Raw genomic sequence first — 15,988 nt, 5'->3', positions numbered from 1 at the left:
GAACCAAAAATTAGAAACAAAAATCATAAAACGTCCAAATTGTTCTGATTTATCTAAAAAAATTGTCAATTATCTTAAAATATTCCCAACTATGCAATAAAACCCAAATGTCTGAAAAATGCCTGACATTAAAATTTTTACATCCCCTATTATAGGCCGAATAACAATAAATTCAACTTCCTTTACTGCAAAAAATAAAGAAAATGTTCCTTCTCTTGATTGAAGTTTATAATAAGGATTTAAAAATTCTTATGAAAAAACTTTTATTTCCGTCTTTCACCGCTGAACTTTTCATTCAACATTAATAAAAGAGTTCTCCCTAAAAGCGTAAAGAAGAGAATTAAGAAGAAAGGAAAAATTGAAGGAATGGGAGGGAAAAATTTGCCCGTAAAAGTTGCTTTTATCTCCAATTATACAAGAACAGTAGGAGAAGAGTGAGGGAATGAGTATTTCACTCCCAGCATTAATAAATTCCGTCTTGAATTCGGCATACTTACGAGAGTTGTTTGAATCGTCACGGTGTGCCCGCGATGATGACGACTGCGATTTGACTCTTCCGCCTGTTTTTCACATCTGCGTGAATTTTTACCACCGGTGCTGCGACGTTTCGAGGTATTGCCCGGTGAGACACTGAAAATCATCCAATGAGGGAGAATGTTTTGGGTCGTCAAGTGGAATTATTGCGGAGGTTGGGGATCGTAAAACAAGGGTTTCTGGTGGAGTAATGTATTTTTCCCGGGGACATTTCTTGGCTCGAGACAACTTGTCCGTTGGTAAACGCATCAAATCTACTGAGACATGCTCGGAATAATTTGGGGGAATATTGTGACGTCGAAAAACCAGCGATCAGTCGACAATCAGTGCATTTGTAATATTTTGTAATATTATTAGAATTTGCACCTTTCTATTACTATGATTTTATTATCTTGCTTGAAATTAAAAAATAAGAAAATAATTCATGATTCAAATTTTCTATCAACTATTCAGTACACTGAGAGAAAAACAAACACGTTGTTAAACAAGTCTTGTTTGGGCCAACAAACCCTATCTTTGAAGAAAAAAAATCAAATTTCATCGATGAAAAAAAAAACACAAAAATTGGAGCGATGGAAAAAATCAATTAAAATTGACACAAACGATTGTAAAATTATTTAATTACGGATGAGAATGCAACAACTACTTCTAGATCCGTATGAATGTAACAGAATGTCTACAATTCGTCACTCAAACTTGCCCAACTCGTATCTCACAAGAAAAACAATAACAGTCCAACATCCGTGGGGCGGGAGGCTCTCGGGAGTTTGTCAGCACAAGACGCGTGTGTTTGCCCTCGTTATGTAATACCCCCCGATGGGGTAAACGCTCGACAAATTGTGGATAATATACTTACATGGGTAGGAGTGTGGAGATAATGCGTTCAGCCTCTTCCGGCGGCGGTGGAAACTCATTACTCGTCGTGTTTGATGACTCCTGGGGCTCGGGACAATCCGGCACTGGACGAAGTGCTACCAGTGCCATTTTTGCTTTTCTACCGTTCATACTCATGTAACCGTCGTCTTCGGACTGATGTCCTGTACCAAAATAATCAATATTTCACGACTTCTTCATTGTCTCGGAGTTTACATTTCAAATTTTCCGCGCTGGGGAAATTTCCGGTTCAAAACACTGGTGCAATTTGTAATTAATTTAGGCGAGGCTCATTTGGATGAAAGAATAACGACATAAACGTTTCGATGAAAGACGAAATACTTCGGAGTTACCCTTGACAAAAAGTTCTTATGTATCACACACATCAACATCGCGAATGAAAAAGCAAAAGCCATCATGGCTAGGCTCTACTACCTATTTAAAAACAAATCCCTGTCGACACAAGCTAAACTCAAATTGTATAAGGCATCAGTCAGGCCGGTAATAACCTATGGCTGCCCCGCCTGGCATAATGCAGCCCCCACCCATATCGCCAAATTCCAAGTTATTCTAAACAAATATCTCCGTGTCATTAATAATGCCTATCATGGCAGCCCTATCTCCTCCCTCCACATTAGATAAAACACAGAAATGATCCATTACTTCATAGATCGCATTGCAGACAATTTCGAAGTGAATCTTAAAAATCATTCAAATTCATTAATAAATAACATCAAGCCTCGTTAAATTTCAAGATGGTCAACTGGCCGTAGTTGTTGTATCACCAAAATACTCAAGATATAGAATTTTTCAATGTTCGATTTTTCCTACTATTAGCATCCATTCTGTTTTGTAATTCTCTCCTGTTATTAAACTGCCAAATTATGTTGAATAAATGCCTTTGAATGACTTTTATTTTCATGATTCACCAAATTCATCATGGTCTTCACCTCCAAATGTCTATACAAGCTACAAGTATCAAAGAATAATGATGTAAACATTTCGAAGAAAGACGAAATACCTCGGAGTTACCCTTGACAAAAAGCTCTTATGTATCACACACATCAACATCGCGAATGAAAAAGCAAAAGCCATCATGGCTAGGCTCTACTACCTATTTAAAAACAAATCCCTGTTGACACAAGCTAAACTCAAATTGTATAAGGCATCAGTCAGGCCGGTAATAACCTATGGCTGCCCCGCCTGGCATAATGCAGCCCCCACCCATATCGCCAAATTCCAAGTTATTCTAAACAAATATCTCCGTGTCATTAATAATGCCTACTATGGCAGCCCTATCTCCTCCCTCCACATTAGATCCAACACAGAAATGATCCATTACTTCATAAATCGCATTGCAGACTATTTCGAAATGAATCTTAAATATCATTCAAATTCATTAATAAATAACATCAAGCCTCGCAAAGCTTTCCTACCATTCGCTCACACTCTATTTCGTATCTCACCCCCCTGTTGCCTGAGCAAAATGCAAGCTCAAGGGCTAAACTGTGTCAAATAACCGCCCTTAAAAATTTCTCCGAAGCCAGTGTTTTGAACCGGAAACTCCCCACCCACTCAACCCCCGGCGAAATCTCGAGAATTCTCGTATCCCCAGCTCTTTGTTCTCCCCAGCCTCAAAAATAACTCAAAAAGAATCTCCTTACGTCACCCAGTGAAAGAGGAAAAGCAATAGTATTATTTATTTTTCCAAGTTTCACGTATACGTTCTCTCAGAATAGAAACGCACCAAATGTAAACACAAGAGAAGAGGCCAAGAAATGAAAACAAAACAAGTAGTCAGAAAAAAATGTGTGCAAACCTAGAGAAGGGCTCTCGTCGTCTGGTGTGAGGCCGATGCTTGGCTCAGTACTGCTGCCACGACGTGCCTCCCCATCGGCGTCGGCGTCGCCCTCATCAACGGCTTCACCGACGCCCGAGGCGCTGCTACCTTCCTCACCCCCAGTCTCAATCTCACTGACTCCGCTATTCTCTGTACCGTGCTCGTCGTACTCGGAGAGCACCTTGTCCAGCAGTTCGATCGATCGTTGAACATCGTCACCTCTGGAACATAATTTATAAAACAAAACCCAAACAATTTTCTATAGTTTTAACCGATTTTTGTGACGACAGTGATTACATAGCATGATATGAGACATTTAAAGCAAGTGCTAGCAATCGATTGATTAGTGAATTTTATGAATTGTTTCTGACTGTTGGCAGCTGAAATGATTTAGGGAGTGATGATTTTTTCATTCATTATTTACAAATGCAATCCATAATTCGGGAAAACTTTTGGTTCGCTTTTAGGTGAGGGTCAAGTGGCCGTAAGGGTCAGATGACCCTTAAAGACGCGTAGGTTGAAGGATCAAATGGCCCTTGTTGATCAGGCTGCTCTAATTCGTTTAACCCTCAAGACCATTTGACCCGTAACCTTGAATAATCTAAAGGGTTGTTTGACCCTCAAGCACGTTTGACTTTCAACCTCAAACGTACGTAAGGGTCATTTGGCCCTCAAAACATTTTGATCTTGAAACATTGGGATGAAATGAAACACTGGAAAGAACGACGTAGTGTAATTCAGGTAGCTTGTTTTGCAAATGACCCTTAATGACCTTCGGCACTGAGGGCCAAATGATCGTAAGGATGAAATGAGCCTTAAAGAGGCTTAGGGTGAAGGATCAAATGGCCCTTGTTGATCAGGCTGCTCTAATTCGTTTCACCCTCAAGACCATTTGATCCGTAACCTTGAACAATCTAAAGGGTTGTTTGACCCTCAAACACGTTTGACTCAAACGTCCGTAAGGGTTATTTGGCCCTCAAACCATTTTGATCTTAAAACATTGGGATGAAATGAAACACTTGAAAGAACGACTTAGTATAATTCCGGAGACTTGTTTGCTGTTGGATGAGCGTCAAATGGTCTTGAGGGTCAAACACCCTTGATGGGGCTTGGGACTGAGAGCCAAATGAGCGCAAGGATCAAACGACCCTTAAAGACGCTTGGAGTTGAGGCTCAATTGTTCTAAGAGGCAAACGAACCTTGAAGACATGTGGGGTCAAAGGTCAAATGACACTTGTCGATCACTCTGCTCTAATCCGTTTGACCCTTCAGACCATTTGACCTACAACTCCGAACGCCCTTAACGGCCCTTTGAGGCTTAAATGTACCTCAAGGACGTAGAGAGTTGAGGGTCAATCAGCCCTTGATGACCTGTAGGATTAAGAATCAAATGACCCTTTATGATTCCTCTGCTCTAATACATTTGACCCTTAAGATGATTTCGCCCTTAATTCTGAACGTTCATAAGGGTTGTTCAACTTTTGAAACAATTTGTTGAAAGGACAGAAAAACAAATTGTTTTTAGCTTTCATTAAAAAGAGATGTTATAACGAGTTTCCTTGAAAAACATGTTTTTGGTTTGATGGATTTGATGACGATCAGAAGTAATTAATAACAAATCACTCAATCTATTTATTCATAATTGAGTTTTAATCATTTTGTTATAAACAATTGATGATTCAACAAATTTCAAAATAATTTTCCTTTAAATCGCCTTTTTTGGCGATAATTTGATTAATTTGCAACATACGCAGACATTTTGTCATCCAATAATTGAAGAGAATTGCTAATTGGGGTACGTCTCCGGAATCTGATCAAACTGTATCAGGAAATGAAGATAATCTTGATGGTGGCGCGAATGGGGGCGAAGTACAAAGGGTATGTAGGTGAAGATGTGATTGTAATTGATGACAAAACATTGAATCGAATCAATTACGCTGATATAATTTTCGTGGTTTAATTATTAAAAAGTCATAAGCATTGATTTCACGGATCAGGTATGTATAAAATATGTGTTGAAGTCTCATCAGTCGTGGAAAATTCTGTAATTGATGTAATAATGGTCGGATATTACACTAGTACCACGGAATGAAGACAATCCTTGTGTTAAATTGAATGGGATGAAATACTTGGGTATTATTGGTGAAGTTATAATGAGAAGTTGAAGGTAATTGCCTTATCCCTTGAATGATGGACGTCTTATTATGCTAAGAGAATCCTTCCAAGAGAATCAAACCTCGAAAACTTTAAGATTTCGTTGAGTGGACGTTAAAAAAATGCGGAAATCGCATCAATTCTTTCATTATCATGTTCCAACAATCACAGCAACTAGGAAAACGATTAAGATAGAAACGGATGGCATCGCAAAACCAGTTTAACTTCAACAACTTCAAAAGCTCAATATTGGATGTTTTAAATGAATCTCAAAGGTTCATAATTCGATCATTCGCATCTGCGATAAATCGAGAAGTAGAAGGGTTGAATAATATTGAATATTTAATCAACTAAAGCAGGTCATGATAATGGATTTTCGATTTACAGTTTTACGAAGTCTGAAGTAACTACTTTCTTTTAGAAGAATCTCATTCATGAATTCATGATGATATTTTTATCGCCAAGAAATCGATAGGAAGTGCTGCAGAGCGACCTTGGAAATATCTGTATAGTATCTCGACGTGACAAGAAATAATTCAGCTTAAAAAAAGTCATGACATAGTATCACTACTGCAATCAAGAAGTATTTGAATTTAACAACTTTAAATTCAAATTTCAACTTTTCATGGGGTTGACTTTAAAAAATGCGGAAATGGCATCAGTTCTTTCATTATCATGTTCCAACAATCACCGCAACTGGGAAAACGATTAAGATAGCAACGGATGGCGTCACAAAACCAGTTTAACTTCAACAACTTCAAAAGCTCAATATTGGATATTTCAAATGAATCTCAAAGGTTATTAATTAGATCATTCGCATCTGCGATAAGTCGAGAAGAAGAAGTGTTGAATAATATTGACCATTTAATCAACTAAAGCAGGTCATCATAATGGATTTTCAATTTACAGCTTTACGAAGTCTGAAGTAACTACTTTTTTTTTCGAAGAATCTTATTCATGAACTCATGATGTCATATTTTTATCGCTAAGAAATCGATAGGAAGTGCTGCAGAGTGACCTTGGAAATATCTGTATAGCGTCTAGACATGACAAGAAATGATTCAGCTTCAAAAACTTGAAAAACGAGACATTTTTTCAGCTGAAAACTATGACAAACTTCACAATTTGATGCTGTCAGCTGTTGAAGAATCGATTCCAGTCAAAATAGACTAATAATAGGCTTCGAAGCAGTTGTCACTCAGCACCACAAATATAATCAAGACATATTGAACCCTTAATCAATTGAAACATGACATCACCCTCGACTTTTCACTTCTAATAATTTAAAAATATAAAAATTCCAGTATGGGTTGTCTCATTAACCGTTTGTCCCTGAAGAATTCCATTTATAAATCCATGATGTCACATTTAAAAACCTCTGGATACTATCCAGCAACGTTAAGAAACAATTCAGTTCCGAAAAAAATCGGCATTCAAAGAACTTTTCACCTAAAATCTCCCACAACTTCACCTCGAAAATCCACTTTAACTCATCTAAAAATAAGCTTCAAAGGAGCACAACATGCCATGACAATTAATTTTCCTACAAAAATATCAAAACGATGAAAAATACATCAACTTCGTACTCCCAGAAGTCCAAAACATTCAATGCAATGAAGATTCAGAAAAAAAATCAGGTCACAATGCTTCATCAGTCGTCTAATGTCATTAGAACTTATCATCCACTTGATAATGCTCACCAACAATGGCCCCTCAATTAAAATCAAATCAAACCATACCGCAATCAGCCCCATAAACCCAAGAAGAATGATTCGCCACACCTTTCACCCCGTTATCACCCTCAATTCCCATTAACAAGATCCAATCAATCATACCATACGATACCGATCATCAACAGCAATTACCACTTGGTAAATACGCACGTGGGCGAGCATCACCGCAACATCTAAAGTGTATTAAACCATGACGAAGGTCATAAATGATGCATTTTACGACCTTTTGCTTATTACGGGGTCACGTAAGACGAGTAGACATCTACTTTGCGCTTTTAAACCTCATCCTCTCTATTTTTCTAACTCAATATCGGCTTTTTTTCTCTCCCTCCCGCCTATCCAATCAGGACTCGTTGGAATATAGGTGAGGAAGACGAAGGTGAAATAAAAAAAAAATGAAAGAGGAAAATGGGATAATCCACGTCGTGCACGATATTTGCGAGAAGGCTTGAGGGGAAAAAATGGGAAAAATATATAGAGGAAATAGGGAAAAGGATAATGGAGGATGAGAGGGCAACCTGATGGGCTAATCGAATTGGACGCGCGCATTTCGGCCTCTGGGGATGTGGCTCGTCCGATCACAACTTTCTGGGTCACTTCATTAACGCTGTAGCTATGCCTGGTCTAATGATCTCGGTGGAGGGGAGAGCTTCTCCTGGTTAGTTGGGTCAATCGGGTCGGCAAACTTCGTTAATTCCGTGTTGAAATCATTTTTTTTTTCAGGTGGAGATGATGAGGATTACTGGATTTTAGATGTTCTGGAGGATTTAGGGATTTGTGGCAGAGGTACTTGTGCTTTTCGAGAACGACCATATGAATTTTCGAGTTGGTGAAACTTCAAACTTCGCTTCTTTATAAGCTTGCGATGTGAAGATGATTGTGGTTCAGGATTCCTCCAACAACTGAAGCTTCAACAATTGAGCGGAACTAATCTCATTTCATGGATTAATATTGATTGAGCACATCTTGTTTTTCAAGAGCCAGAAAATTATGCTTTGGTTCTTCCTAAGCGTGCGATGTGAAGCTGTTTCTAGTTCATTCATCCAAACCCATCAACTTCCTCAATCTCCTATCACCATTCTCTTCCGTAAACACAATGCAAATGGCCCTCCAAAAATCGGTCAAAACTAAACTCATTGAATAGTCCAAGTAATCGCCTCCAAAAATTCATTTTGACCCAGTCCTCGAGCATTTGAAAATCAAATTATGCTCTTTTATGGAGTCTGTCAACTATCGACTGAATAAATCAAGCGCCCTATCATCGCCCCTTCCCAACGAATCCCCCTCAAATCATCAACTCTCAAAGACATCAAAGCTTTTCCGGAAAAACTGTCTCTGAAAAAAATTCGCAACGAATTCTTTTCCTCTGCAATCACACTTAAATAGACCAAGAGCGGTATGATCCAGTCGCAAATATCAATCCCACCTCCTCCATCATTTTTCTATCTTAATGATAATATTCACAACGACTGATGAGGGCCCTTGATACGTGGAGAACGAACCAATCATCCTTCAACCACTCACTCCCGTGGAATTGCATGGGTGTGACGTTCATTACCACCTCTATATCTTGTGTTCGTTAACGATGCCCGGAGCAATCGGTACCCAACCGGTGCCTTCTGATAGCTTCCTCATCCGCTTTTGGATTTCATCATTTTGTATACCATATATCAACTATATAGGTGCCATACCTTTTGGTATATACCACTTCAGGTGTATTGAGAATCCTCGTGTCACTGAATTTTCTAACGGGTGACGCGCGCGCAGCTTTCAATCTACATGCTGCTGATGATATTCCATCGATCTTGCTTTCAGGTATGATAATCCCTAGGTCAAATTTATTTTATCCTTCATTTTTCACGCACGAATCAAATTGGGGGGGAAAAGTAGCGCCTAAAATATGCCGGATAATATTGGGTTTCTGGACGTTTTGCGCGATTTCTTGGCTCTATAGGGTGAGGGGTTGATGGAGATGGATGGAATCTATAGTCAGGAAAACTTTCCATCCAAAATCCCGCAATTGAACCCATTTTGTCCGCAGAATTCTCTTACATCAACGAAAAACAATGATTTTGTTTGTCAGGATTTATTGGTAAAATATGAGGGCAATATGGATTCAATTGTGCGGTTCAATGGGAGGGGTTTTATATAAAAATTAGGGGTGGATATGGAAAAAGCAGAAAAATATGAAGAATGTTTTTGAGGAGTCTTCATCGATAAGTCAAAGAAGGGCTGGAGAAATGAATCAAGATGGCGAAAATATTGATAAAATGTAATTTGAAATGATGGGGATGTAGCAAAGGGATGATTTCAATAGCAGAACTGAGCTACGTACACAGATTTTAATCTCTATTCAATGGTATTCGTGATCGATCTCACTGAAGAATAATAATCGTCGGTCAAACGAATTTCCTATCTCCGGTCCTCTTTGTCCCTTTTTTTGCCCCTCATCTGAGGCAATGAACGTTCACTGAATTTTTCTCCCCTCTTTATCATTTTTCCCTTTTTTCCTATCCCCTCAAGTCTTCTTCCATCCACTGGAGATATCCTTTTGATTGAAAAAATATCCTGTTCGTTTGAGCTGGCTCTTATATATTCAATTCTCAAGTTCTGCAAAGGTCTGAGATATGTATTTCCCATCGTTCGAGATAAGAAAGTGGATGGAGGTATAAGATAAATATTTTTTTTTAAGTTTTTTAGTTCTTTGTTTCTGGGGGGGCTGGAGATGATGGAGATGGAGAGAGGATTAAAACGTTGAGTAAATGAATGAGAGTCTAGGAGGTGAACTGTTTGATGAAAATTGCAGAGCGTGAAATCGATTCAAGGGTTTGAAATGTTTGAATGGAGGAGATCCAATTCCAGCTCTGGGGAGTGGTCAAACTAATTTTTTGCGGAGGTTGAAGAAAAAAATGTAGTTTCTAAGAAGCTTGCATGTTGGTAATCATCAAGTTGCATTTAGATATTGTCCCTCAAATGTATGATTTTCTACTCATTAATTCTCGCCGTAAAACCTTGAAGTCTATATGAAGTAATTATATATTCAATTCTAGAATATGCGGGCTTGAAAACAGAAACTTCTTCTCTGCCAGTTCTTCTTTGAACGAAAAGTGGGATAGATTATTTTCAATGGTTATAAATTTCGTGATACAGACGCAGCAGTCCAATACTTTTATATTCAATTGATGTTTATTCATTAATAATAGGTATTTAGAATCTACATTCATATACAGTAATAATTACAAGAGGAGATATTGTTGAATGCTTTGGCTAGAAAAATGGAAAATCATTTTTTATGGTCCTTTATGGTGTTTCAATAGACCCGCTGAAGAATTTCTCCAGTTGCTCCATCCCTTCCAATCAACGATTAGCAATGATCCTTCAAAGATCCCGGTTTGTTTCACATGTTCAATCGCTCATCAATCAACTTGTTCTAGTCGTGTCTTCTAGAATTATTTACAACCATCGTCTGTAATAGTTCTGTTTCCTCATAATTGTTCAGTATCACCTCGATGAATCAAGTACAGAAATCACTTTTGCTGAGTGCCTCAATGGTGCAGTTCCGGGTTAAACGTTTCAGAATCTCCAAAAAAATCTCCCATTGCTACTGTCTCCTTTGACCGCAATCTTAACGAGTTCGAAGGTATTCTCGTTGGTTATGAAGATGAATAAACCGCGTGCTGACTCCTCATCCAACGCAAACTTACTATTGTGTAAAGCCCAAATTTTCCTGAAAGGGCCAAGCACTCTTCTGTCGTAGAGCAGCTTGGCTAGCTAATTTCCGGATGGGTGCCATTTGAACTATCGCTTCTAACACTCATGAGGATCCTCCGATCTTCAACCGTTTCCATCCAAACATTGTGGAAATTGTGGAATTTGTCCTCATCATTGAGCTGGTTCCAACAGTACCTAATAGCTGAGTCGACAGTTGTTGTAAAACGCGGTGTTGCACTCTCCGTGAGCATACCTTCCACGTAGAGATGCGAGGGAATTTCATGACATGTCAGATGACGGGGTGACCGGATTGTTCTCCCCCGGAAAAAATTTCACGGAAATTATTTCCCCGGAAAATTTTTCCCGTGAATTTTGTTTTTCTGGTCATGAAAAATGAATGAATGAATTCATTTCATCGTTGGAAATTAATGGAATAGTAGATGTAGAAGAAATTGTCATTTTGGAGCAATTAGGTTGTTGTCTTCTTGAATATACGAACACACATAGCCACTCTGTTCATTTTAAAACAAAAATATACACGTACAAGTAAATCTTGCTATAATACAAGTGAATTTTGACTCTGTAAGACAAAAATAATTTATTATGATAATTGATTGTTTATTGGGACAAGAGATTGATTCGAATCTTTTTGGGGATTTATTTTTATTGGATTATGTGTAGGAATACTCAATAAAAACACATTAGTTTTATTCTTCAAAGTAAAACTCTTTAATGATCGCACGCAGAAGGTATATCTTTCTCCAACGAAGTCTCTAGGACGACTAACTAAAAGTCATGAGAGTTTTCACTCTCTGGACCCATTTGACAAAAGGCCCTTGTTTCAATTTTCTTCAGCCTCTCCTTTGTGACTCACCATGAGGACTGTTTTTCTTCACGTCTCTATTTTCTAAGAAAAGCCATAAATGTCACCCTGAGTGTTTGGGTGGAAAAGAGAAAATGTTTAACTAAACTAAGAAATTAATTTTTGTATTCAGGCATGAATTCCAACAATTTTCATAATGTTGATTGATAAATGATAGTAATTAAGTGATTTATGATGGATTGTGAATGTTTATCGTATTGTACTGATTATGTAGGCATGAGAATTTGTTTTGAAATTTGGAAAAAAATTGTTTTGAAAATGTTGAATTATGATTTGGGTTTGAAAGATTGAGACGTAATAAATTGAATTGATATTGGTAATACGTGTATGTGTTACCTTCATGTTCAGTGGTAAGGGGAAATCATTCTGGGGGAAATGATTCCGGGGGAATTTTTTCCGGGGGAAATTTTTTCCGGGGAATTTTTTTCGGGGGAAAACAATCCGGGAACCAGATGACGGTCATGTGACCGTTACTGACACGTTACATTACCGACCCACGAATGACCAATTACTGTCACATCGCAGTAATGTGACCGTCTTACCTTACGACAGCCATATCGCATCTAAGTGGTGATGCCATTTTCTTTTCTGATTTTGTCTTAAAATTGGCGAAACTGTAACCCCATGACACGCCGAAGCAGTTAGAAAATGGCGATAACATTGATTCTTGATTAAATGATCAAGAATCAATGTTGTCGTTCATTTGTTCAGAGAGAGGAGAGGTTTATTCAACGGAAAGATTTAATTTATCAAAAACAATTAAAAAATATTTATTCTTTAAATACTTCGAACAAATGGACTGATGGACAATCACGTGACTAAATATGGCAAAACAGAACAAAATTTTGTGACACGGAGAAAAATCATCGTCATGTCCCATCTATATAGATAATTTCTCTTGCCCGGTGGCCTGGCGTAGTGGTTAAGGCCGTTGCCTCACAACGGATAGGTTCCAGGTTCGATTCCTGGCCGGGTAGAATGGTGAGATCTAACCATTTTTAAAGTCTTGATCAATCGCCATATAGTCTCATCAGACTCGAAGCGATATAAAATAAGCAAAAAAAAAAAAAAAAAAAGATAATTTCTCAATGACAAAATTTTATCTGACGGTTTTCTTGACAAGAGAAGACATGACGGTCACATGACGGTCATATTTTTGTGACTTGACGGTTTTTCATTCGTGACGTCACCTCGCATCTCTACTTCAACGACATTATCTTCATCATGTGCTTTTCCCCTGGTGTATGATCTTTCGAATTTGATGTATCCTTCATTGTCCACGACCATTTCTATTCTTGGAAATTTACCATAGTCTTTCCAGTACCAGTAGTAGATTCAGTCAGATAAGTTGCTGAAGTTATGACCGTTTTACCATTCAATAGTTGTAAAAAATTGTATGATCACATCTTCAATAATAGCAAACAATCAGCATCAGCAAAGTTTCCAAGTTGATATTTTTCCTGTTGCCGATGGTGGATGTAACGATTGCCCTGCCGTCAACACAACCAATATTGTTCGAAGCGAAATTTTTCATAAAATGTGTAAAAACTTCCGTTTCATTCTCTTTGAAACGATGAACGTGCTTTACATCTTGTAGCCATTCGAGGGCATCACTGACCATGCCTATCATGAACACCTTCAAATTATCTTTAATGTTTTGTGGAATGAGTAATGTGTTGATAGACTTCTCAAGACACTTCATCATCTGTTGCTCAAACTTGCTGAAGAAATGCAAGTCCACGTAGGTTTCTTTTATTTCCGGTCTCCCAGCGGCGTTTCTCCATAATGTTTCAATCGTTTTTACTTCCGCCATGTGTTGCAGTGAAAAAACCCCATTGAAGGGATTATTGTGAAGACTCATTGTTATAATTATTTAATAAATTGTTAAATTTTAGATTCGATATATATATATATATATATATATATATATATATATATATATATATATCGATACTCGGAAAATAATTTATCGTACGTGATCGTGTAACGAGGCGGCAGCCATATTGACAAGTAGTTCCGTATAGACCTAGTGTTATGGGGCACACTCATCAAGCGTTGTGCGGTCACCAGGACACGTGGTTGAGGATGCGGCAAGATTTCAATTGGCAGACGAAGACGCATCTGTGCAATCAATCAGATTACAATATTTTCCCGCCAATTGTTTGCTTCATTCCGAAACTATCCGTAACGCGAATAAAAAATATTCTAAAAATCATCAAGAGTTTTTTTTTATTGTTGCTTATTATGGACGTATGTCAGCTGAATGGAGCTGTTCGAAAATAAAAAAATATTAGGAATTTGAGAGCGATAATCCCTTTAAGGGGTTTCATCTTTAAAATAATCATAAAATGTTATAGACTTCGCTTTTCAAGTTTTGTTGATAATTCAATTCATTGACTATAGATGACCAATTATGGTGATTTTTCAGATTAGCATGAAAGTATGTAATCGTTCCCAATTTCCGCTTCAAAACGCTGGATCCAGAAATTTTCAATGAGCAAGACTAATTGAAGCCATTTACGTTCAATCATCTTGAAGACATCGTAGAATGTTTCGCTGTAGCATCAGCGTCCAATCGATACACAGACGACCTTCAGACCCATGACATAATTAGGCTGACGTTAGAAAATCATTGAGAAAAAGTCTTTTTCTCTCGTTTAAATTCAGGATGGATAGAAATGGGGAATTGTTTCTTTTGGTATCGATTACGTGTCACTACCGGAGACAGGAGAAGTGGAGATGCTGGTGGAGCGGAGCTTTCAGATGATCCCAGCGGAATCAGCCGTATTCAACGTATCCTGGTTTATTTTGGTACAAATCAATCCTTCACATTTTGTTGAAAATCGGATTTTTGTGGTAATGAGGTACTTTAGGATTGAATAACCCGAGGCATATTTGATGTCGAAAATGTCCCTAGCTTCAAAAAGCTGCAATCAATGAGATAGAATCGAATTTAACTTTCAATTTATTATCATAACATTCAGAAAATAATTATTAAGTGCACTGCCAAATTCGCCGTAATTGCGATTTGGGTACCATTACGAGTTACATGATAACAGTTGCCAGTACACGGACAAAATTCCCAGCGGGCTGGCCATAATTAGCATACCGTCCAACCATGATTGTCTATCATTTGCAATATCACTAGTTTCAACTGAAATTTATCAGTTTTAAAGTTGGACATAGTCCATGAAGTCGTTGGAAATTATCGGATCAGAGAGGTCTGGTACTCTAGCCATCTAGTTGGAAATTCTTTTGATATCGATTACATGTCATCGTTGGATAAAAGGTAGCTGTAATACTAGTGGGAAAGAGCTTTCAGACAATCCCAAAGGCTTTGAAACGTATCCCATTTTCTATCAATTTTTTTATCCAATTTGTCTTGGATTACGTGTATTTTTCGTCGCTCGTGGGTGGGTTCATTGTCATCATTAGGATTTCCAATTCGTTTGGGGATTATGTCTTGATGTTGTCAAAATGTTTTCATGAAAACATTTTGACAAGACACTCTTTGCTTGTACTAACAAAAATGGCATAATTTTAACGACGATAAAGCAACTTTTCATAGTAAGAAAAAATGTTGTTGAATAGAAAGGTGTTTCTCCTTCCGATTTCATATTCTTCCGAATCGTTCCCTAACCGTCTCAGACTTCATGATTACCAACGTGCAAGTACCTGAATCCGACACAGACTCACTCCAAAAACATATATTCCTCCTCCCGCTGCATTTTGGACAGAATCTCTCTTTCGATTCCCCTGAAACTTGATTCCCACCGACATCACTCCAACTGTGTCAGGAGTCCTCGGTACGTCATTTCACGGATCAGCTCCAGATTCAGACACAGAACCCTTTGATACCCCAGGAGACAATTCCCCCAACCATCCAAATCCAGCATCAAATCGATCAATTTTACCGGATCAAGATGCATTCAGACACCTTGGGACGTGTCTTACCGGTGTCTCAGTTGTCTCAGCTACAGAAGTGCTTCAGGCTAACTCAGATGGTCTCTTGGCTCACCCTTCCCCTCTTCTCTTCATCCAACGTTACGACGCGCGTCGTTACGACCCGTATCGATCCCTGGCAGTGCGTCTGGCTACAACCACTCCATCCCCTCGAACCCCTAGACTAGACTACCCTCTCATTTCAACCTTCCAACGCTGGCTTTTTTTCATTGCTTTTTTCGCAGAGTCTCCTCTACTTTCCTCTTTGGGGTTCATTCTTGGTTTACCTCATTGATGCGGCAGGGGGTGGGGGGAGGG

At 38.3% G+C, this 15,988-nt stretch overlaps 1 protein-coding gene across 1 annotated transcript in view; it reads right to left on the bottom strand.

Moving 5' to 3' along the window:
- The window catches only part of LOC107035949, a 106,192-nt gene that overhangs the window by 34,324 nt on the left and 55,880 nt on the right, over nt 1-15,988 (bottom strand). Inside the window, exons 3-5 of the mRNA XM_015253617.1 lie at nt 3,227-3,468; nt 1,391-1,571; nt 498-630 (exon numbers count right to left, since the gene is read on the bottom strand). Coding sequence (XP_015109103.1) covers nt 498-630; nt 1,391-1,571; nt 3,227-3,468 — 556 coding nt within the window. The remainder of the gene's footprint in view (nt 1-497; nt 631-1,390; nt 1,572-3,226; nt 3,469-15,988) is intronic.

This window comes from Diachasma alloeum, unplaced genomic scaffold (assembly GCF_001412515.2).
Source record: "Diachasma alloeum isolate Michigan unplaced genomic scaffold, Dall2.0 Dall_scaffold_00202, whole genome shotgun sequence".
NCBI lineage: Eukaryota > Metazoa > Arthropoda > Insecta > Hymenoptera > Braconidae > Diachasma > Diachasma alloeum.
This window is presented reverse-complemented; position numbering and strand designations above follow the sequence as displayed.